A 24,724-nucleotide genomic window follows, 5' to 3' on the forward strand; every position below is an offset into this window, starting at 1 on the left:
TTACGCCCCCCACCCCACCACCCCTCTTACATTTAATGAAGAGAGGCCCCCCCATATCTCACAGATATTCATTGACCTTGGACTAAATGGGGACTGAATGGTTGGGGGGCTTGTGAAGGGTTGGGGGCCACCCTGCACTGCAGGGGCCTGCGTTACACCCCTGCTGTAAGCTGTTTGAATAGGAGAAACCACAGCCTTTATCACCTCCACCCTCTCCCTCTGTAGTACTCTTGAAAGAATAGGTATTGGAGGAAAGACATACAATATTGTGCTCAGCCAAGGAATCCCCGGCTCATCCAATGCCCACACATTTGAGTGCCATTTGTCTGAGTAAAATTGGTAAAGTAGGGCATTGCTTGGAGATGGAAATACATTCAACCATAAATTTTGACAACCCCACTATTGTTTGCAAAACCACTGGACTTAACTGATATGATATTGAAGTTAGTAACTTTTGACTGAGCTTGTCTGCCTGAATGTTGTCGCTTCCTGGGATATGTATTGCCTTCAGGGACAACAATTGGACTTCTGCCCAAGAACAACTAGCCATCACTAACTCCTCCAGGGCTCCGATTGCCTTTTCTGTATAAGAGAAGCAGCTATGCAGTGAGATTTCGAGTTGAATCATTGTTTTCCTTAAACACTACTAACTAAATTCCATCACACATTTGTTTTTCATTCCTACAGAACATTTTGATCTATTTCTGCACTAGAACCTCTGTTTTCATCAGATCTTGCTTCCACAAATGAGGGGTCAGTTTGAATGGGAGTAGCAGCAGACTTCGACATTGGGAATTGTTAGACTTGGCATCCTTGGGGTGGTCTCCCCTAACTCTTTGCCTTTATATCCTAGGTTGTTAATGTGTGCTGGACTCTGTTTTTGCTGTTTTTGTTACTCTGTGCACTTTACCACTGCTATCCAGTGCTAAAGCGCAAGTGCTCCTATGGAAAGTTTAAATGTAAATGGCTTTCCATGATTGGCATATTTGATTTACTAGTTAGTCCCTGGTACAGTGCACTAGAGGTACCCAGAGCCTGTAAATCAAATGCTGCTACTGGGCCTGCAGCACTGGTTGTGCCACCCACATAAGTAGCCCCTGTAAACATGGCTCAGACTTTTTTCCTTTTTATACATGTAAGGCACCCGAGGGTAGGCCATAGGTAGCCCCATGGGCAGGGTGTAGTGTGTGTAAAAGGTGGGACATGTACTTATGTGTTATACATGTCTTAACAGTGAAATACTGCCAAATTTGTTTTTCACTATTGCAAGGCTTATCTCTCTCATCGGTTAACATTGGGGGCTGCCTTTAAATATTATTAAAGTGCAGATTCCCTTTGGGAGCAGATAGAAATGTGGAGTTCAGGGTCCCTGAACTTACAATTTAAAAATACATCTTTTAGTGAAGTTGATTTTTAGATTGTGTGTTTGAAAATGCCACTTTTAGACAGCAGGCATTTTCTTGCTTAAACCATTCTGTGACTCTGCCTGTTTGTGGATTCCCTGTCTGGGTCATTTTGACAGTTGGGCTGTTGCACCTCTCTCTAGACAGTGACACAATGAGAGCTGGGGTGTAGCCTGCATATCCTGATGAGCCATCTGTGCTGGGAGGGAGGGGAGGAGTGGTCACTTGCACCTGAAAGAGCTGTGCTTGCCCTCACACAATGCAATCTCCAACCCCTGGTGTGTGTCTGGGTCCTGTCTTGGGCAAAGCAGGATCTTAAAAACAACAGAGACTTCTCTTTGAAGTAGGCCTACTTCAGAGGCAGAAAGGAGTATAATAAGAAGACCGAAACCCCCTGAAAATCAGATAACTTCTGGAATCAAGAGGAACCTCTGACAAGGTGAAGAACTGAGAAGTTCTGCCTCTGCCTGTGACTGTGCTTTGTTGGGCTATCCTGCAGTTGCTGCTTCCGCCTGTGAAAGGGGACAAAGGCTGGACTTTGTAGTTTATTCCTGCTTTAGATGAATCTCCAAGGGATTTGACTGAGCTTGCCCCCTGTTCTGAAGTCTCAGGGCCATCAAAGACTTCCCCTTCCAGCACCTGGACTCTCTGTTGGGACTCCTGCCCTGAAAAGTGGTGCCCTATCCAGTCCTTGGGCCCTTGAAAGGAGAAGCTGGTGAAAATCCAAGAAAACCAACTTCGGACGACTCCGGCCCGACGCCGCTGCTGCATCCTGTGACGCCTCCTGAAACTGAAGCTGTAGTCCTCGCTGGAGTGCGACGACCCTCACAGTTCTGACACCGCCGCAGCCCCACCAAAGTCTGCGACTCCGTGAAAGTTGCTGCACCGTGTCATGCCTGCCGGGTAGCGACTCTGCCCGAAGTGCGCAGTTTCAGTGCTTCACACAAACGCCGCCTCACCTCCACCACTTCGCAGCAAGTACCCGACGCCTCTTCATGATGCCTCTGTTCCTTCACCCTGCAGTACCGGAACTAACACCGTCTCAGATCGAGCAACGCTGCGATCCCCGACTTCGTGCACCGGCTTGTTCTCACATTTTTCTAAGGTACTGTGCCTGGGGGCCTGCGTGACTCCGTACCTGGCGCCAGGGGTGTCAGATTGTTGGGAATGACTCCGTCACAATGCTGTGTTATCACCTCACCAAAGCATTTTGTGTTTCCAAGCGCTATTTTTGAGTTTAATCTTTACCAATTCATAACTTGACTTGTGTATGTTGGATTTGTGTCGTTTTGGTCTTGTTTTGTGTAAACATGTTACGTGTTTTCACTGAGTTACTGTGTGTGTTGGTACAAATACTTTACACGTTGCTTCTGAAGTTAAGGCTGCCTGCTCGTATCAAGCTACCAAGGGGGTTAGTGGGGGTTAACTGAGGGTGATTCTCCTTTACCTTGACTAGAGTGAGGGCCCTTGCTTGGACAGGGGGTAACCTGGCTACCAACCAAAGACCCCATTTCTAACAGGAATCCACCCTGATTCTACCCTCTTGACTTTTTCCTATTCTCCAGACTTACTTCTCATTGCTTTGTCGTTACTGTTCATGAGCTAGTCCCCTTTCACGTTTGGCAGTTCCTTTGAAGACGAAAGAGTAACTCTCTTTCCCTCTTCATTGACTCCTTAACAAGTGTCTCATCAGGTTTGAGTAGATGTCTGGAAGTAAAATAGTATGGCTGACTATTGAGCATCACTTCCTACATATTTTTAACTGTATTATCAAGCATACATTGTTCATGTCTGTTGGACCTGGCCCTTTTTGCAGGGTCCTCCCCAAACTTTTTGCCTCCTTCCTCCTATTTTTCCTGACCTGTTTCTGTTGACTTTAGAACTCTGAGCAATTTAACACTGCTATCCAGGGCTAAAGTGCATATGCTCGCTGTGTAAATTGTACTGTTGATTGGTTTATCCTTGATTGGCATATTTGATTTACTAGTAAGCCCTTACCCTAGTAAAGTGCACTAGAGTTGCTTAGACCATTTGTGTGACCCTGCTTATTTGTGGATTCCCTGTCTGGGTTAGTTTGACAGTTGGGCTGTTTGCACCTCTCCCCAGACAGTGACACAAAAGGGGCTGGGGTGTAGCCTGCATAACCTGATGAGCCATCTGTGCTAGGAGGGAGGGGAGGAGTGGTCACTTGCACCTGAAAGGGCTGTGCCTGCCCTCACACAATGCAGTCTCCAACCCCCTGGGGTGTCTCTGAGGCCTTGCCTGGGCAAGGCAGGATTTCACATACAAGTGAGACTTTCCTTTGAAGTAAGCCTACTTCAGAGGCCAAAACGGGTATAAGAAGAGCACCCAAAACCACAGATGTCAGAATACTTCTTGGGGTAGACTCTACCTCACAGACACTTCTGGACAAGAAACCTACTGGTGAAGAATCTCTGAACCAGACCTGCCAAGAGGAACTGCCTGGCTGCTCAAAAGACTCTCCTGGACTGCTTTTCTGTGAAGGACTGCTGCCTTGCTGCTCCCTGGCTGTGCTGAGAAGTGCTCTCCAAGGGCTTGGATAGCGCTTGCCTCCTGTTCCCTGAAGTCTCAGGACCAAAAAGACTTCACTCCTGGAAATGGAGTCTTTGTGCGGCGAAAATTCGGCGAACAGCCTGCTAAAAACGACGCACAGCCTGCCCTGCAGTGAGAAATTCACTGCATGCCGAACTGGAACGACACAGCCTGAATTCGCAAGGAGAAGATTGACGCAGCGCCAGCGTAGGGACCAGAACTTCGACGCACAGCCCACTGGATTGACGCACAGCCGACCCGGAACAACGCAGCCCGACTTCTAGAGAGAAATCAACGCAGCACATGTTGTGCGGAAGAAATTTCCACGCAACACCCACTGGATCGTCGCAATGCTTGTGACTTCGCTCCGCAAGCCCAGGATTCCACGCACCGTCCCTGGGGCGCCAGAAAACCTGCAACCCGAAGAGGAGCCAAGTCTGCACGCCGGATATTGGCTCAAAGCCTTCCCCTGTGTGGAAAATAACGACTCAAGTCAGTGTGTGAAGGGGCGAAACCGACGCACACCTCCCTGTTTTCCACGCATCGCCTCCTCTCTGGTCCCTTGCGGAGATTTTGAACGCAAACAGGTACTTTGTGCTTGCAAGAGACCTTTATTATTGTTAAGAGACATTCATTTGTGTTTAAAAGACTTAAGACACTTTATATCACTTTTACAGTGATATCTCGGCATCTACTTATTGCATTTTAATCATTTTGACCTGCATTTATCCAGATAAATATTATATATTTTTCTAAACACTGTGTGATGTATTTTGTGGTGCTATATGGTGTTATTGTATGATTTATTGAACAAATACTTTACACATTGTCTTCTACGTTAAACCTGACTGCTCAGTAGCAAGCTACCAGAGGATGGGCACAGGATAATTTGGATTGTGTGTGACTTACCCTGACTAGAGTGAGGGTCCTTGCTTGGACAGGGAGTAATCTGACTGCCAACCAAAGACCCCATTTCTAACAATGTAATTATTTAGTTTTATATTCTCTTGGTAGGAAATATGTGGCCACAGCATTTGATGGCTCAATATCTTTGAATACTCCATTTCCGTAGTATACAAGTTGTACACATGTTCTTAACTCTTTTCAGCTTTTCTTGTCGCTCATTTTCCTGTTGTGTTTTACTTAAACTAGTGTCACTATTATGTATTGCAGCTGTTTAACGACCTCTACAAAAATAATGCAAACCGTTCCGAGAATGCAGAAAGGAAACACATTCAGAACTACTTCTTAGAGATGGTCACAGTAGAGGGAGTTTACGACTACTTGATGTATGTTGGTAAGGAATCAACCAGTTCTTACTACAATGTGTGATATAAATAGTAGAGTGAGACAAAATTAAGGTTACATTGCATCATTATTACATAGGTTGATTTAGTTTTGCCTCCTCATTTGCTTCCTCCTCTGCATGCCTTATGGTTGAGTTTTGTTAATTGATCAGGAGGAGACTGTGGAACTATGGCTGCCTCTTGCATTTTAGTTTGGAATTCACTGGCCTGTCCTAGTTCCTGTCTTTGTCAGGACTGTCAGCCTTGGCTCTAACTCAGCTAAGCTGCGACACATACAAATGTAGAGATCAGAGTGCCTATCAAAATAAAGATGTAAGCCTTTGTATGTACTTTGAGCCCATCTCGGACCTTCATTTGTCCGTTTTTTCTAACACATTGCTTTTGTGTAGGGAATCACGTGAAGAAGCAAACTACACACAAAATATTACTTCTGACGAACGTTTGTTTGAATAATTGCTTGTTTTACAATCCCTGTTTCATATTAATGTCTTAAAAAGATGTCCTGCATGATCCAAAGGTGTATTTTAATTTTCAGGCCGAGTTGTATTTCGCATACCAGACTGGGTGCATCACCTCCTGATGGGCGGCCGGATCCTTTTCAAGAATACCCTTGAGACTTACACGGACTGCTACCTGAACGATAAATTAGGTCAGCTGTTTGAAGAGCACCGTTTGGTTTCCTTGATTACGCTTCTCAGAGGTTAGTGAACCTTAGTTAACTTGTCTTATTGAAGTGTTACTTGTAAGTGGCATGCTAGCACAACATATGAGGACAGAAGTACAGCAAGTGCACTTCTATGTTTTCTGCGAGTTGTTTTTATCATATAACTCATTTATTATGTTGTGCATTGTTACATTATTTATGTTGTGCAGCACTCGCTAGCTGTATTTTTGTGCTCTGTTAAATTCAGTGTTCTATTGAACACCTTCAAAAGGTTTGTTAGAAGGTGTGAAGGACCACCGAACATGCTAGTCTGTGTACATTATACAAAAACGTACTTGCAACACAATATGAACGTCAAATTTAAGGTTTGGTAGATTTGTGAGGTTGGGCATGAGAGAATCATCTCAATTTCACTGAAACGACGTTGTTTTGTTTTTCCCCAGATGCTGTGTTCTGTGAGAGCACACAGCCACGCTCCCAGCAAGAAAAGCAATATCGAGCTAAGCAAACCTTTGAGGAAATGATGAAGTACATTCCAGGTTCAGTATTCCCATCATGCCTCTATATGTCTGTTACAATCTGGTGTCAGTGTGTGCTCTCTGTTAATAAAGCTACTTTCTCTGCATTTATTCTGGTTGGTCCAGTACGTTCATGTGATTTTCATGTTTCATAGGTATGGATTATCTTCGCCATTTATTATTTATAGACTTTTTAGCACTTTCACCAAAGCTAGATTTTGGATATGAGTTGAAGTACAACAGTAAGTTAGCAGTTGAAGGTTGACCCGTGGAAACGTCGTAAAACGATGTTTCCACCGGTCAGCCTGGTGGGAATACCGTAATACGACTGGGGGTGAGGCTACCGGTATGACAGTAGCCTCACCCCCGCGAGTTTGGCGGTCCGACGATTGGACCACCAAACTCATAATGTCTCTTATTTTGGGAGTCGAAGAAACTATGTAAGGTAATTACGCAACCAAAAAACCTGACACTAACTGGGGTAGTGTTTTGTAGGTGTGTCATTACTACACCATTATGAGCTTGTTCTTAGGCATGGGGAGATAGTTACAGGCATATGTGTTTCCACATCGATTCTGGTATATTTTTCCTCAGTTTCACTATATTTCCCAGTACAGAATTCACCCGTTTTTTTCCTGGTGGAGTGTATACAGATATAACAAATTGGCAGCGTGTGCGCTCCTGCACAAGTTGTAATCCTGAATTGGCCTGTATTCCACTGAGTCTCATAAAGATATCTCATAAAGATGGCTTGAGTGTTCACTCTCTCCCACGTAAGCTTCATTTAGCTGGTGGCTGCAGGTGGTGGGCTGGCACTCGTTTTGGTGGGGGATAGGACTGTTTTTTAATTATCCGACTTCTATCCAAAGCAAGAAAGAGAAGGAAGAAAATAAGCGCAGAATGTAGAAGATAAAGGAAAGCAGTTACAGAGAAGGAAAGCAGTGAAAAAAGAAGCACCATCACTGAAATATGTGAGGTAGTGATAGAAAGAGGTCTTGGTGTTAGGGAACTCCACTATTTGAAAAGGCAAGCACTGGACTCCTGAGAACCACTTTGGGCATCTGCACTTAAATTTTACCCAATTAAGCATCAACCATGCAGTTAAAGAGATAGGATGCTGGGTCAGGAACACCTGTTCAAGCAGAAACAGATTTTTTCAAACTAAATACCTCACCTAGACTCAAACTTCGGAAGAGGTTTGGGGGGGCTAACAAGTCCACCAGTTTAAGAAAATTGAAAGATAAATTACACATTTTAAACATATTAGTCAAACCTATTACAATTACCAAAACTTTATTGGAGTTCACAATGTTTTTAGGCTGATAACAGATCTTTAAAAAGCAGCTGCTACAGATTTCAATATAGAGTACTTCAGAACCAGTTTTCTCAGAATTAATTCAATACAAGGCCCTTTTGACAGTTCTCCAAAAATTCCTTCTATGAAATGACAATGACCTCATGAAATATTTTTTATTTAGTCTTCGAATAGATGCTTCTCTCTGACAATTGACCAAAGGTATGTTTTCAGTCTGTTTATTAGGATGTTGCAACTTGAGGTTTTTTTAGACTGCACACACATACCTTCAGAATATTGTGCTTACTGAGCAAATGCAGCTGATTTCAGGATGTGTGGGTACACAGTTGTGGGTTTGATTCCTAAAGTGTATTTCGTTCCTCTTTAGATTAAATAAGTGACTTCCAATCAGTTGGCAAAATTGCTCACTTTTAATTGCACTGCCAGGAACCTGCACTGTTCTAAATCAAACTAAAATAGTTGTTGTTAGTACCCTTAATTGAGCTGTTCTCATATGCAGTGACTGAGCCATACCTATGCACCAGGCCTAAAGAACTGACAAAAAAGGTAGTGACAAGTAGTCCATCAAGCCTCAGAACACATACAGTGTGTGGCTGATGAGCAATTTCCTGGAAAAATATTATCCCAACAGAAATAGTGCCTCTTAATAGCATGTGGCATAATAACAACCATAATGCCTTCAGTTCTATTCTGAAGCCCCCGGCAATTAGCGTGTGAGTTCTACTGACATTTTGAAGATGTTTCTTAGGGCCATATGTACGAACACATTTTCCCATTGACACAGAATGGGAAAAACCCTTTGCTACATCTGGCCCATAATCCTTTAAGGGCAATCAAGGCCTATGCAAGTGGGCTTATTAGACAGAGAGTGCACACCATAAGGCAGAAAAATCAATTTAAAAAAAAACCCTTCTCTACCTGTTAATACTTTTTGGATGTCCTCAGTTGTTGAAGCGTGAATAATTTCCAATACTTTTTGTAAAACAAAAACAAAAAAAACACTAATGTTCCAGAACAGATAATGTGGATCTTCGGGTGCTTCTAGCTGAAAGGGAAGGGAGGGTCTTCTGTTCTGTGAAGCCATATTGAGATAGACAGCGAAAGAAGAAACGAGCCTCCTCACCATGGTGCCCCCTACCAGAACAAAATGTAACAGTGAGCAATTGGATCAGCAAAATTAAAGGCTTCCTGGGACTGCATATGGATTTAATTGTTGGAATCATTTGAAGCTTCAAAGTGAAGATTTATTCTTTTTGAGAGGTATTTTAAGGGTTTTATTAGCTGTGCTCGGGAGTGTGTTCTTCTAATGGAAACACGTAAAAACAGGGTTCGCACTAGGCACAATATGATTTCCCAGGCTTGTTTTTAATGTAAACATGACGGCTCTGATTCTGAGTTTGTAGGAATGGAGGTCCTTTTTATCACACCAGATGAATAACTGTGCCCTGGAGTATGTTATGAATCAGGTGCAATACATAGCACCTATCTTATAGAGACTTCTAGTTGCAGATTCCTTACCTTTGAATGTCCCCCAGGCGTCCAACTGGATCTGGCAGATTTTGTGAGCAGGACCCCTGTGTGCCATCAGTGACGTTGATCGGCTCTGCATCTGTCGTCTGCGTCTTTCCTGCTGGATATGACACTGAAGGTCCTATTTATATGCAACCCTGGCGCACTGAAGTCAGTTATTTTCTTTCCACGCAAGCAAACGCGAATCCGAAGAGAGCTACCCCTCTGTCATTTTTTGACTGCCTTTTTTTGACTTTTTTCGAAGATTTTTTCGAGGGTTCTTGTACTTATGTGTCGTGGATGTCATCCAGAAAGACCGGCTTCAAGCTCTGTGGATCTTACATCGAGTGATGTCCGTGATGGATCCGCACCTCTTGTGTCTTTAGTTCCTGGAGCGCGACCATGACATGGCACACCAAGTCCTGCTTCAGATGTCAGGCCCATAATCCGAAAGCTTTGAGGGAACGGTCCCTAAAGCTGAAGGTGGGCCAGCGCTCGCCTCCGCGCAAGTTGAGATCTCAGTTGAGAGGAAGGTCCCGGTATCAGTCACGAAGTCCTCCATTGTTGTCGTCCCATTCCAAGTCCTCAGACGATCACGTAAGTTGAGGCATAGGAAGAAATCTAAGAAGTCGAATCGTTCTTTGACTTCTTCTCATCTGTCGGCCAATGGAGGAGGGAGCGTTGACGTTCTATGCCTCGCTCTGCAGAGCCTGCACCTGAGCTGACTCCGCGCTTCCCTGAGTTTCTGGGAGCCGGAACAACCCCTGCCAAACTCATAGTTTTTCAAGACCATGCACCTCATTTTTGGGAAGTCCGACACCACTGGAGTGCCTTTTGGCCCCACAGAGTCAGAAGGGACCCCTTTGATTCTGCACTGGCAGCGTGACCCTCGGCACATCCAAGGATCCAGTCCTGGATCTAGAGCGGCATCGGTCATACCACTCTGACCTTCCCCGATGCCGGTCCTGACACCGATGCTTCCGCCACTGTCCGTGCCCACAGGCGGCGCCATCCCCATTGAAATGCCCAACTCTGACACAGAGATTCCAATGCCAGTAGGAGTTTAGCCTACTAGATTGGATACTGAGCCCCTCTCTTATGGGTTAGGTTTTGGGGATGAATGGTAGGGGTTGCTGGACCCTTGCAATACCAGCTCCATGAAGAACAACCTATGAACTGGTGTACATACTGGGGTGAAGCCAACGGACTGGATACTTTTCCAGATACTGGCATGCTTTCTCCCCCTACTGTGGCCTCAAGGAGGGAGCTTCCTACTCTGTGGTGGTGAGGAGAGCAGCTGAGGTCCTGGACTTTGAGATGCATCAGTGGCCATCTGGACTAATCTCCTGACAGAGATTCTACAACCAGTAGCTTCCACCTCAGAACCCATGCTTCTGTTTAATGAGGCCCCCACGGAAGTCCTACTGGGTACCAGGTCCAAACCTAGCACAGGGGCTCCTGTGAACAGGACAATTGACCGCCGCCCGCTCCAGGGGACCCAAGTTTTCTGATGCAACATCCCACACCTGAGAGCTTGGTTATCCAAGCCTTTACCTCCCAGGGGGTGTTCCCTTCCGCTCCTCCGGATAGGAAATCCAAAATGTTGGACACATTTGGAAAAAAATGTATTCCCGCCAGCCTTGCATTGCGGTCCGTGAATACTGCATGCCTTTTGGGCCGTTAGTCCCACATGTTGTGGGATACAGTTGCGCAAGTGCTGACACAGGCCCCAGAAGATGCCCAGGCTATAGTGTCTCAGGCTGCTGCCAATAGAGAGACACAGCATGGTTCAAAATCTGTTGCGGACTGGGCACGACCGACTTGCTAGGCAGAGCAGTTTCATCAACAGTGGCCCTGAGGCGCCACACCTGGCTGAGGATGTCCGGCTTTTCAGGGGATGTCCATGTTACCTTGATGGACATGCCCTTTGATCGCACCCGTCTCTTTGGAGAAAGGCAGACTGGGTGCTCGGGTGCTTCAAAGAAAATCGGGCTACAACCAGGTCCTTGGGCCCTGCGGCGTCCCGACAGTCTGCCTTTTGCACCCTTCAAGGCTACAGAAGGGCCCTCCAACCCCATCCATTTCTGGCCAGCTACTGTGCTGCGCATGCTGCCCAACCTCTGCGTGGCCTAGGGTGCTGGATCCACCGAACTAGTTGATTAGGTGGTCAGCGGTCTGGACAGTCTGCCACCCCCCCTCTGAAGCAGCCTCCAAGCCTTCCTAGTCTGACTCTTCCCCACCTAGGGCCAGTTGGGGGCAGGATTTGCCATCACCTGCTCCGCTGGCAATCAATCACGTCAGACAGGTGGATTTTGCAGATAGTCTAAATGGGCTACTCCACCCTTTCAAGACTACCTCTCTATCCATGCCACATCCTACCACTGGATGGCGGAGGATCATTTGTCCCTTCTCTGGGAGGAAGTTACGGCTCTCTTGGCCAAGGGAGCCATAAAGAGGGTTCCTTTGCCAGAAGTAAGTTGTGGTTGCTATTCTGACTACTTTCTGGTACACAAAAAAGGGCAAGGGCCCCCGCCCTATCCCTAGTCCTTCGGTCCCTCACTCTTTCTCAAAAAGGAGAAGTTCTGAATGCTCACTCTGACTCAGGTTCTATCTGCCCTGGACCTTGGAGACTGAATGGTAGCATTGGACTTGTAGGATGCTTATTTCCATATCCCCGTTCAGCCTGCCCACAGACGTTAATTGCGATTCATGGAAGGACAAGAGCACTTTGTTCACTGTGCTCTCCTTTGGCCTTACCAGCACCCCTCGGTGTTCATGAAGGTGATGGTGGTGGTTACAGCTCATCTGTGCAGGTCAGGGGTTTTGGTCTTCCCCTATCTCGACGATTGGCTGCTGAAGGCGGACTTGACCCAGTCTGTCATCTCCCTCCTCCAGACTATGGCGAACCTCCTGCAATTGCTGAGATTCTCTATAAATGTGCTGAAGTCACATATGACTCCCTCTCAGATGCTCCCTTTCATTGGAGCTGTTCTGGACACAGTGCAGTTTCAGACTTATCCTCCCGAGCGGTGAATCCAGGATATTCAGGTTTTGATACTGATGTTTCAGCCTATGTTCTGTATATCGGTGAGAATGACTCTGAGGCTGCTGGTTCTGATGGCATTTTGCATCCTGCTGGTGACACATGCCAGATGGCATATGCAGTCTCTCCATGTGACCTGAAGTTCCAGTGGGCGCAGTATCAGGGGAATCAAGATCCAGATCTTGGAGGAAACTGCAAAAGATCTGCAGTGGTGTTTGATGAAGTTTGATTGGGTCAGAGGCAGATCCCTCTCCATTCCCCAATCATATCTGACCGTAGTGACAGAAGCATCACTCCTGGGATGGGTTGGCCTTCTGGGAGAGGTGGAGATCATAGGCATTTGGTCTCTGGTGGTATCCCGACTCCACATCAACCTGTTGAGACCCGTGCGACCCAGCTGCCATTGCAAACACTCCTTCCCTCTATCAAGGGAAAGATGGTGCAGGTTTTCATGGACAACAACACTGCCATGTGGTGGGGTCGTGGACCCTTTGTCAAGAGGCTCGGTGTCTCTGGACGTTCTTGGAAAAGCAGGGCATATCTTTGGTGGTTCAAAATCTGACAGGCTCTCTGAACGCCCGAGCAGACAAACTCAGCAGAAAATGTCTAGTGGATCACAAATGGCATCTCCATTCAAAGGTGGCACAAGGTCTCTTCCAGCAGTGGGGAGAGCCTTAGTTAGATCTGTTCGCCTCCCCAGAGAATGCGCAATGTCAACAGTTTTGCACGTTGGAGTTTACAAAGTGGCGATCACTGTGACTCTTCATCTTGAGCGGAGCGTATGCCTTCTGTACTCCTTTCCGCCCATACCATTCTGCCGTAAGTTCTCAAGAAGATCAAGAACGACTGGGCCCAAGTAACCCTTGTGGCTCCGGCTTCAGGAGTCTGGTATCCTGAGCTATCCAATCAGACTACCCCTTCAGGAGGATGTTCTGTCGCAGCAGCAAGGGAGGATTCTGCACCTGAATCTGTCCACTCTCTGCCTTCTTGCAAGGAAATTGAGTGGCGACAGTTGAAAGCTTTTAACCTTCCTTCCTAAGTCGGTAACGTAATCTTGGCAGCCATGCGTCCCTCCACCAAAACCTGCCAGTATGCCTGTTGTAGGATGTCATTTGTGACATGGTGCACATACAAGTCTGTTGACCCCCTTTCTGCCCCTCTCTTTGAGGTCCTGTTTATCCTTTCCCTGGCCAAGCAGGACTCTGCTATGGGCACTCCTAAAGGCTATTTTTCTGCTATTTCTGCTTTTTTGAGGTTGCCTAATAAACCTTCCTTGTTTAAGTCCCCTGTTGTACATAGGTTCCTAAAAGGTCTTACATTTCTATTTCCTCCATTCCCATTCATTATGCCCCAATGGCATCTGAATTTGGTTTTGACCTTTCTGATGTGCACTTCTTTCGAGCCCCTCCACAATTGTCCTCTCAGGCTTCTCACTTTGAAAATAGCATTCCTTGTGGCCATTGCATCAGTCTGTAGGGCGAGTGAGTTGCAGGCATTGTCATCTAAGCCATCCTACCTTTCCATCTATCCTGGCAAAGTGTTGCTTCACGCTAGGCCTCCTTTCTGCAAAAAAGTGGTTCAGCCCTTCATGTAGGCCAATCAGTCACCTTGCCTACTTTTTACGTTCCTCCACAGCCTTCTAAGGAAGAGGAGAGACTCCACCGCATGGACCTAAAAAGAGCGTTTGTGTTCTTCCTTGATCATACAGAAGAGTTCCAGGTGGATGACCAACTCTGTTGGTAATGTGGGTGCGAAGAAAGGTCAGGCAGTGCAGAAGCGAACCATCTCCAGATTGGTCGTACTCTGTATTAAGATCTGTTACGCACTGGCCAAGAAGCAACCTTCTGAGGGTTTGTGTGCTCGTTCTACCCGAGCTAAAGCTGCGACCACTGCATTAGCATGTGCAGTACCAGTCCCTGACATTTGTCAGGCAGCAACATGGTCATCTCTGCACACATTTACCAAACACTACTGCTTGGACAGTGGGGTTTGTAGGGACGGACATTTTGCCTGTTCGGACCTGCAGGACTTTCTAGCATGAACTTGGTTCACAGACCTACCTCCGGGGATAGTATTGCTTGGGTATCTATTTAAAGTTAAGGAATCTGCAACTGGAAGTCCCTATCAGATGAACACATTACTCAACTCTGGTAACGTCTTATCTGGTAGAGACAATATCTAGTTGCAGATTACCTACCGACCAACTCATCCTTCCCGCTCTGCGAACTGATTTCTATTGGCAGGGACTCCCCGTTCAGGGCCTTAGTTTTGATGCACCAGTAGTCAGTTTCTTTATGGCTCTGTGCTTCTGGCGTGGAAAGTTGTGTAAATAAACTGACCTCAGTGCACCTGGTGGCGCCTATATAGGAACCGCAACGTCACATTCCACATGAACAACACTGACGACAGATGCAGAGCCGATCAACACCACCTGACAGCAAGTAGGGGTACTGCTCACAAAATTCTCCAGATCCATTCTGACACCTGGCGGAAATTCAAAGGTAAGGCATATGCAACTAGATATTGTCTCTACCCGATAAGGCGTAACCGAAGGTAAGTAACTTGTTCATTAGGAAATTCTGGTGAATAACGTCCATTTTGGTGCTTACTGCACTGGAATCTGTATGGTATGGTAAATACTGTACTCTTTTCCGCTGTTAAATTCTGGCAAGTGTGACCTGCTGAAATGTAACAAAGGGTAAGATATTTAACACATCTTGTGATTACCGGATGTGGTAAAAACAACCCAACTTGTAATTCTGACCCTGCACAAACAGGGGTTTACCCAGGCATTGTAAAACACCAAATCACTCTTAATCAAGGCCTTTATATTTTTTCACATTTTGCTGCAGCGTATGTTATTCTATGTGTAATAACATTTTTAATTAATTACTTGTGTATTGACTGTGCTTTCGATCACAGGCCGGGACTTTCAGTTCTGTAACTGCTCTGTTTACTTACACACACACATACATACACACACACACACTCACAGAAATCTTCAGTGACCGCATTGAACATTTGCGCTTCCATAACATAAAAATAATGAGTTTCCCACTTATTACTTTAACTTGCATTTATTTTTCGTTTTAGGTGTGTGTCTTATACTTTATATATATTTACCTGCAGGTGAAAGACAAACAAAAATAGTTATAGAATATTATGTTCTGTTTTTAGCAACACCTCTGGCCTCATACCCATTGCACTCAAGTTCACAGGCCCATACCTTTTTTTAAACTTATATATTTGTGTTTTTTGAAACAGACATAAATCCTCCAACCATTGCTGCATGAGATTACCTCCTGCCCACGTCCTCAAAGCACTAAAGGAGACATTCTCTTACTTTCTCCCAACGTCCTCTACCTAGTTTTCATAATTTTTATGCATGTCAACCTCTCAATAAACTTTGTAATACTTTATAGGAGGCCATCACTGATGCCCCATCTCCAGTACACTCCAGCAGACCTCATCCAAAGTTCTATGTGTGTGATGGGAGCTAAGAGGACAAATGTTTCTATAAAGTCATTTTAACCCAGTGGGCATTGTGCACCTGACTCTCACCTGTTCCTCTCGAGTAGTCCCTAATTGAGGATGCAAGCCTTCCAACTCACACAGTGCCACCGGGTATCATGTGATATCGGCTCCCATCACACTGAGGGGTTGATATCACACAGTGTGCACCAAATTAGGTGGAATCTCCTGCAAATAGCAGGTTTTCAGCTAGTTGTTTGGAGGCTCTGCTCAGCCAATGTCCATTACGAGGTGTGAAACCTCCCCAGGACATCAGGGGCAGCCTCAAAAGCTTTGTTTTTGGTGTTGACTAGGGATGGTGTGTTTTTTGGAGGGGAGAGGAAAGGGTCTGTTAGGCAGTGAATAGAAAATGTTCTACCATAGGCAACAAGAAGTTGTGATTCTATTAAGCACATGGAGGCAAGGATTATGCCTTCCACATCTTTACTGCTCCAAATAGCATCCAATCACAACACAGAAAAATATATAACATGACCTACGTTTCCCAAAATGCTTTGAACCACGCCTCCTCTACAGTCCTTTAATAATATGAACTCAATTCCAACAAAACAGAGACAACAACTTGACTGCCTCTTTATTTGCAATATAAACAGTTAACTAAGTCGGACAGAAATCCATAACAGCAAACAAGAAATTGGTCCTACATCTGGATCATTGTAGCGTTGCTGGGTTCAGAAGACCATCTGATGCCAACCGAGTAAGGATTTCAAGAGAAGGCATTCTTTATTTTGATCTGAGCTGGAAAGCAAACAATAAAATATGAATCTACAGCCACAAATATTCTTAAAACAATAACCAGGGTGGGTAACAAAGTACAAAACATTTGTGAAACATGATCTTACCTGCACCAACAGGTGGGATAATTATCGCCTTCATGTCCTTAATAGAATTTAAAATTCTTGTTGGATATGCTAGAAAAATTTCCATTGTATGGCAGGCCTGGAGGCTTAGATTATGCTGGTTCAAAGCTGGCCAACTTTACTAGAAGACGCACGCTCAATAGGTTTATAATGAAAGGTTTTAAATACAGAGTCAGACAACCAGTCAGCAGCTAATAAAATGTGTTCTAACCTAGAACTTAATAAAAAAGTCATAGAAGCCATAGTCAACCAAGCAGAATGAACTCCATAGACAGACACATCGAGGCCAGCCTCCACCATGACCCAACGGATTCAACGAGACACAGTCGTAGCTGAAACCAGCTTGAAAGATTTTTGGAGCGCTAAAAGCAGAGGACCTAAAGGGTCTTACAAGCTAAGGTGTGTTCTTTGTACACTTTCAAACACTTCACCATAATTTTTAATTATTGGGAAAGCAGGATAGTCAAAAGGCCTAGACATAGTCTTTGTCCTTTTTGAAATAACAAATGAAACACCCTCAGGTGAGAACAACCTACCTGCTAAGTCATTGGCTCTGACATCAAACAGTCTTCAACAAGAAATCAAACTTAACCACATAGTAGGTTTGTCTGAAATCTGTTTCATGGACAAGCCCACATTATGTGGCCAGGAGTCAGAAAGGGATAGAACACAATTCACATCCCACAATTGAGAATATCTTGGTCTCAGTGGATTTGCAACCATAAACCCCTTTTAGACATTTACAAACAAGTAAATTTGCCGTCAAAATGTTCATGACCTGCCGATAACGCTGACCTGAAATTCCTTACTGACCTGTAACATAGCCCAGACTCAGCACACTCAGAACGGAAATTGAGATTGTCTTTCAGCTGGGATCCCACAAGATCGAGCTCCCATTGAAGGCACCAGCCCTCTCACCCTTTCCATGGGGAAGAATATAGTTTGTGGGTGGAAGGAACCTAAGTCTTTCATATATGGTTGGCAGCCGTCGCTGAAATGCCTTCCTCTTTTCCATGTCCCCTGACATTTTCTAGGCCATGAAAGCCAGTTGGCCTTTGAGGAGAAGAGGATAAGGGGAGCCTATTGGATCTGAAAGAAGACTCAGGAAGACCGGAAGAAGTGGTGGAAGTGAAACTGACATCTCCAGAAGGGATGGGAACCAAGGTTGAGTTTTCAAGAAAGGGGTTACGAGGACCACTGTTGCCATTTGTTACCATACCTGGGTTGCAACGCTAGGGATCATGGTAACAGGTGGAAAAGCATAATTCACTTGACCGCTGCAATCCGGCCCCCAACTGTAAAGTTCTTTCAACTGACAATACAGACAGGATTTAAAGAGGTCCACTTGACAAAGACTCGGAGAATCCATGATCAGCTGGAATACATGAGGATGGAGCTTCCAATCACTGTAGTCCACCAGAAATCTGGAATTCCAAACCACCACTTTGTTGTCTTTGCCTGGAAGATATTCCGCCTGAACAATGATCTTCTGAGTCAGGCAGAAGTGCCAAAACTTCTTGTCTATGTTTGCCAGAAGGCGAGACCTAGTACCCCCCAGTCTGTTGATGTAACGGACTGCTGACGCATTGTCCATGTGAAGGAGAATACAGCAGTTGCTGTTCTTGGGAGAGAAAGATTTTGCTGTGGAGGAGCTTGCAAGAAGCTCCACACAATTTATGTGAAGACCTAGCTCTTCTGATGACCAGCGACCACTGATAGTAAATTCCCCGCACCTTGCTCCCCTGCCCCAAAGGCTGACATTGGACTCATTTATGATAACCGAAACAGCCCTGAAAATGGCTCTGCCATTCCACCCTTCCATGTGAAGAAGCCACTACTTAAGTTTGTCTCATGCTTCGGGAGTTAAGGGAACTAGACAATCGTAGGTCAAACTTTTCTGGAGGAAAATCATTTTTAGTCTTTGAAGGGCTCTGTAATGTAAAGGCCTGGGGAAGATAGCTTGAATAGAAGAGGCTAGAAGGCCCACTGTCCGAGCTTAGGATGTCAAAGATACATCTGTTTGGACAGAGTTTTCTTCAGTTTCCATTTGATGGCTTTTATCTTCGAAGGAGGGAGAAATAATTGAGCAGTGACAGATTCATTTGAAACCCCAAGAATTCTCTCTTTAGACAGAATCATTATGGATTTCTTGAAATTGATGATGAACCCCAAGCTTTGCAATAAGGTTACAGCCCAAGACAGATAAAACAGAAGTAGATCCTTGTCTTGTGCCATAAAAATCATGTCATCTAGATAGAGAATCATATGAACTCCCATCTCCCTCAAACATTCTACCACAGGTTTCATGAGTTTTTTTAACACCCAAGGGGCTGGTGAGAGACTGCAGGGAACGGCTGGTACCCGTACCATTTATTCCTCCACTGGAACTGCAAGGATGAGATAGGCATCCTTGAGATCGAGGTGCACCATCCATTCCTTCTATTGAAGTAAGCCTCACAACAGAGGAATGCCCTCCATTTTGAAATGGTGGTAAACCAGCCAAGAGTTGAATTCTCTAAGTTTGAGCACCAGTCTTTGCCCTCCAACCTTTCTTTGAACCAGAAAGACATTTCAGCAAAAACCCTTGGGAGGTGGAGTGCTGGGGGCAATGACATGTTTTTACAAAAATTCCTGAATTTCTGAGTCCATAAAACTCATGTCTTGTAGGGAAAACAGGAGTGGAACAGGAGGAGAAATTTGAATGGGAAATTGTGACCGCTCTATCCAGTAACCTTGAACAGTGTCTAGAACCCAGCAATCTGTCAAAATTCATGCCTACTTGTGTGCAAAATGATGCAATCTGCCCCTCAAAGGAATGCCAGAAAGAGGGAGAGGAATCATTACCTGCAGATTAGTTGTTGGAGGGTTACTGTCCTGTGTTGACACCTCTATTGTACCAGTCTCTGAAGCCCCTTGACCTGGAGGGGAAGAAACCTGCCTTGGAGGGTCTTGCCAGGAACCTCTGCAGCGGTAGCCAAATCCTTGCTGAGGACCTTGATGGGAGAAGCGGCCATACGGAAGTCCTCTGCTGCAGCTGGCGAAAAAGGAGGTTGAACACTTTCTTTAATGATTACCGGGCTTTATCTAACGAGGCGAAGGCATTAACAACTTTTCCAGTGTCTTTGACAAACTTGTCACCGAAGAATTGACCCTCCCCAAGAGGACTGACTTCTGAAATGACCAATTCCACCAATTGTGAGTCAATCCTCATCAGGACCGATTTACGTCGTTCAGAGGCCAGGGCACAGTTTGCGTTGCCCAACAGATATATGGCATGTTGGGTCCACCCCGCAAGGACATTGGGATTGATAAGAGCATCTGTGTCTTGTGCATGGAGTGCCAATACTAGTATTTTAGCTAAGGTGCAAGATACATCTAGAAGCTTGTCCTGACACGCCCTTAGGGCCCTATCTGTGTCTTTTTTTGGGATCTTTGGCAAATTTCTTCAGGAAGGTAAGCATATTAGGGTTGATATCAGTGGTGTGCTCAGTGTCATGTGGAAGGTCTGGCCTAGGACATTCAGCTTTGAGTCTCGATCTCACCTCCTTTTCAAAACTCTTGCGGAGATGTTGTTGCATATAATCTACAACAGCAGGGACCAGAACCCAGTCTGATGATCTGGGGTGAATGATGTCAGAGGGTTCAAAAGTAAAGGGTTTGGAAGGGAGTGATTTTGAACAGGCTGAGGAACGTTTACGTTTCTTAGGATGTTTGCTGCTCTCAGATAAGGGGGAGGAGGAATCCATATCTGTGTCAGGGGATGAAAGAGGAGTGGACATGCTTGGGCATTTCTTAGTATGATAGGTATATTTCCCCAAAAAACCCTTGGGACAGTTTAGATAAAGCTTCAGGATTGGGCCATTGGGTCTCAAAAGTCGGGACGGAAGGAGTTTGCAATGAACTAGAGGACGGGCTGGAAGAGGGAGCAGCAGAGTGGGCAGAAATCTCATTGAGGGGTTGAGTAATAGGTTGAACGGGGCAGAAGCCAGGGCATTATGAATAGAGCATTTTCCTGAATGGTTGATCACCTATTCTAGCCCATCATCATAGTAATAGTCTTCATCTTCATTAAGCCCATAGGCTTCAAGGTCTTGTTCATGTGGGTCATAATCTGACATGTTTGAAATCAGGGAAGTTTCACAGTCTAACAGTCCCCAGAGGGAAGTGAAGGTCCAATTGCTTGAATAATAATAAGAAAGGACCATAGAAACGTTTTTATTGCAGCCCTGGAGGACTCTGCCGAGCAGGGCGTCAATGGGAGCAGGGAGCTTGTAACAGGCTACAAAGTAATTATCAGAATGAGTCCCAAAAATTATTCTTTCTGATGAGTAAAAATAACCAATTGGTAATATTCTTCAGAAAATCCCATAATTCTCAAAGTTGCCTGCAGTACTTCACCCCTGTTATTGCAGCCCTGGGAAGGCGGCACCAGCGTGATGTTTCTGAGAGTTTGCCAAGCCTGAAAGAAAGACGCAACTGAAACTCCAGAGCAGGGCCGGCTTTAGGACTGGTGGTGCCCTGTGCGACAGTTTACTGTGGCGACCCCCACCCCATGACCTCCTCCTCAGTTTCACTCACTACCACCCAGCAAATGTGTCCCTCATCTCTCCCCTTTCACATACCTTCATATGTTTTAAAGCACTTGTAAAGGCTGGCTTTACTAATCCACTCAGCTAGCCACTTAAAATATAGGGGCATATTTAAGAGCCCCTAGCTAATGTGGCGTTAGAATGCCAAAAACGCTGTGCCATATTTACAAAGTGGCGCATTGCGCCACTTTGTATCCCTTTGTAGGATTAGCATCAACATTTTATACACTAATCCTGCAAAGCGCCGGACTAGCGTAAAAAATTCTGACACTAGTCCCCTGCGGCGTATTTTAAATACAGCGCACAGATGGTGGTGCTAGGGGAGCGCTAAGGGGCGCAAGAAAAGTGGCGCAGCCCGATAGGGGCATATTTGAGAGTCCCTAGTGCCATTCTAATGCCACATTAGTGTAATTTTAGTTTTTTAACCTAATGTGGTGTTAGAAGGCCAAAAACGATGTGCTGTATTTACAAAGAGACGCAATGCATGCATACTTTGTAACCCTTTGTGCTACATTAGGCCTGCGCCAGGCATAATGTATGCAAGGAGGGCATCCTCCCATTAGGGGGGCCCATTTTTCCGGCACTTTTAACGCCTGCTCAGAGCAGGCATTAAAAGGAGGCTTCCATTGGTTACAATGGGCCTCTGGGTGCTTTGCAGGATTAGCGTCAACATTTTTTATGCTAATCCTGCAAAGCGCCGGACAAGCATAAAAAATTTCTGACAGTAGTCCTCTAACTACCGCCATGGTGTACTGTATTTTAAATATGACGCACAAATGGTGGCGTTAGGGGGGCGCTAAGGGGCACAAGAAAAGTGGCACAGCACTGTGTGCAGCGCCACTTTTTTCAAATATGCCCCATAGGCCCTGCTTAATTTGTAAATGAAAAGGTGCCGGTGTCCAAAGCCCTCCTCTTAAACACGCTATTGCTGCAATTAAATGTGTGAACACGGAATACAGAGTCAGCGTAATCCTGAAGCCAGGCATAATGTATGCAAACAGGGCATCCCCCCGTTAGGGGGGCCAAAAAACATGACGCAAAGAAATCTGCCAGATTTCTTTGCGTCATCTTTACCTGCACTTTTAACACCTGCTTAGAGCAGGCATTAAAAGGAGGCTTCCATTGGTTACAATGGGCCTCTGGGTGCTTTGCAAGCTTAGTGTCAAAATGTTTGACGCTAATCCTACAAAGCGCCGGACTAGCGTAAAAATTCTGACACTAGTCCCCTAACTACCGCCATGTTGTGGCGTATTTTAAATACAGCGCACAGATGGTGGTGCTAGGGGAGCGCTAAGGGGCGCAAGAAAAGTGGTGCAGCCCGATAGGGGCATATTTGAGAGTCCCTAGTGCCATTCTAATGCCACATTAGTGTATTTTTTTTTTTAACCTAATGTGGTGTTAGAAGGCCAAAAACGATGTGCTGTATTTACAAAGAGACGCAATGCATGCATTGTGCTACTTTGTAACCCTTTGCGCTACATTAGGCCTGCGCCAGGCATAATGTATGCAAGGAGGGCATCCTCCATTAGGGGGTCCCAAAATATTGCACAAAGAAATCTGACAGATTTCTTTGCGTCATTTTTTCCGGCACTTTTAACGCCTGCTCAGAGCAGGCATTAAAAGGAGGCTTCCATTGGTTACAATGGGCCTCTGAGTGCTTTGCAGGATTAGCTTCAACATTTTTGATGCTAATCCTGCAAAGCGCCGGACAAGCATAAAAAATTCTGACAGTAGTCCTCTAACTACCGCCATGGTGTACTGTATTTTAAGTATAACGCACAAATGGTGGCGTTAGGGGGGCGCTAAGGGGCACAAGAAAAGTGGCACAGCACTGTGTGCAGCGCCACTTTTTTCAAATATGCCCCATAGGCCCTGCTTAATTTGTAAATAAAAAGGTGCTGGTGCCCAAAGCCCTCCTCTTAAACACGCTGTTGCTGCAATTAAATGTGTGAACACGGAATACAGAGTCAGCGTAATCCTGAAGCCAGGCATAATGTATGCAAACGGGCATCCCCCCGTTAGGGGGGCCAAAAAACATGATGCAAAGAAATCTGTCAGATTTTGTTGCTTCATCTTTACCTGCACTTTTAACACCTGCTTAGAGCAGGCATTAAAAGGAGGCTTCCATTGGTTACAATGGGCCTCTGGGTGCTTTGCAAGCTTAGTGTCAAAATGGTTGACGCTAATCCTGGAAAGCGCCAGACTAGCGTAAAAAATTCTGATGCTAGTCCCCTAACTACTGCAATGGTGCACTGTATTTTAAATATGATGCACACATGGTGGCATTAGGGGGGCGCTACTTTTCTTAAATATGCCCCATAGTTCTGTTTTCTGCAGCAGGCATATTACGCCTCTATGCTACTTTATATTGAGTCAAAGCAGCCACTAGGAAAAACTCCAATGTCTCTCTCTAGTAGGAACATTAATCACAAGAGGTATCTTGACATTTTGTTTCTTGAAGGCTAAACGCACAAGGAACTTTTCAGCAGGTGCTTTTAAATCGGAAGTTATTGCTAAACACAGCGCCTCCCTGAGGTCAGCGCCCGGTGCGGTGGCACCGCTCGCACCGCCCACAAGCCGGCCCTGCTCCAGAGAAGAGCACGTTAATAGCCCAATTTGGCTATATGCGTGTCCTTGCTCCCTAACGAGCGTTGCTGCCTACGCGGCAGCACTAGAGCACGTAAAGGCGCAAGGGGCGGACGAGGAGGGGGAACCTAAGCACAATATGTGCTCACAGCTAACAGAATGGAGTGAGGAGGCGCGGCTTGAAAGCGGAGAGATTGGGAGATGAATTATTAAATATAAACAAATATCAAATATTAGAACAGCAAAAGGTTGGAGCACGTCGGGCACGCCACAATACAATTAAATGTAGTAACGAGATGGAAACGATCTCGTACTCAACTACCCAATGAACAAACAAGAATATAATCAGCAGAATTACGATATGGACAAAACAGAGAGACGCTTATCTTGACTGCCGAGCAGCAAAGAGGCAGTCAAGTTGGCGCCTCTCTGTTTTGTTTGAGATAAGTTCATACTATTGGAAGACTGTAGAGGAAGCGTGGTTCAAAGCCTCTTTGGAAATATAGGTAATATTCGATATTTTTGTGTTTTGTGGTTGGCTTCTATTTGGAGTAGTAAAGATGGAGAAAGCATAATCGGACCCTCCTGGTCCTGCCATAGAATTTAAAAGTGCTGTGCTTGAAAATAAGCTCCACCCACTTCAAGGTCCCGTCCCTTCACACGTAAAAACGCTTCCCAAGTTGAGGGGACTGAGGATGTGGCAAGATTGTTTTCTATGTGCCCGGTTTAGGAGAGGAAATGGTCGGAGCTTCCGCCTTCCATTAGCAAAGAATAACAGGTTAGGCCATTAAAACTGTTAAAATATTTTCTGCTGTTCTCTCTCTTCCCCTGTCAGTGGTCCTTGAG

At 45.4% G+C, this 24,724-nt stretch overlaps 1 protein-coding gene across 3 annotated transcripts in view; it reads left to right on the forward strand.

Moving 5' to 3' along the window:
* Positions 1–24,724, forward strand: part of SNX14 (sorting nexin 14) — a 627,761-nt gene that overhangs the window by 489,602 nt on the left and 113,435 nt on the right. For all 3 annotated transcript variants that reach the window (XM_069235584.1, XM_069235585.1, XM_069235586.1), the window contains 3 exons: positions 5,130–5,253; positions 5,799–5,963; positions 6,371–6,466. In XM_069235584.1, coding sequence (XP_069091685.1) covers positions 5,130–5,253; positions 5,799–5,963; positions 6,371–6,466 — 385 coding nt within the window. The remainder of the gene's footprint in view (positions 1–5,129; positions 5,254–5,798; positions 5,964–6,370; positions 6,467–24,724) is intronic.

Source organism: Pleurodeles waltl, chromosome 5 (assembly GCF_031143425.1).
Source record: "Pleurodeles waltl isolate 20211129_DDA chromosome 5, aPleWal1.hap1.20221129, whole genome shotgun sequence".
Classification (NCBI taxonomy): domain Eukaryota; kingdom Metazoa; phylum Chordata; class Amphibia; order Caudata; family Salamandridae; genus Pleurodeles; species Pleurodeles waltl.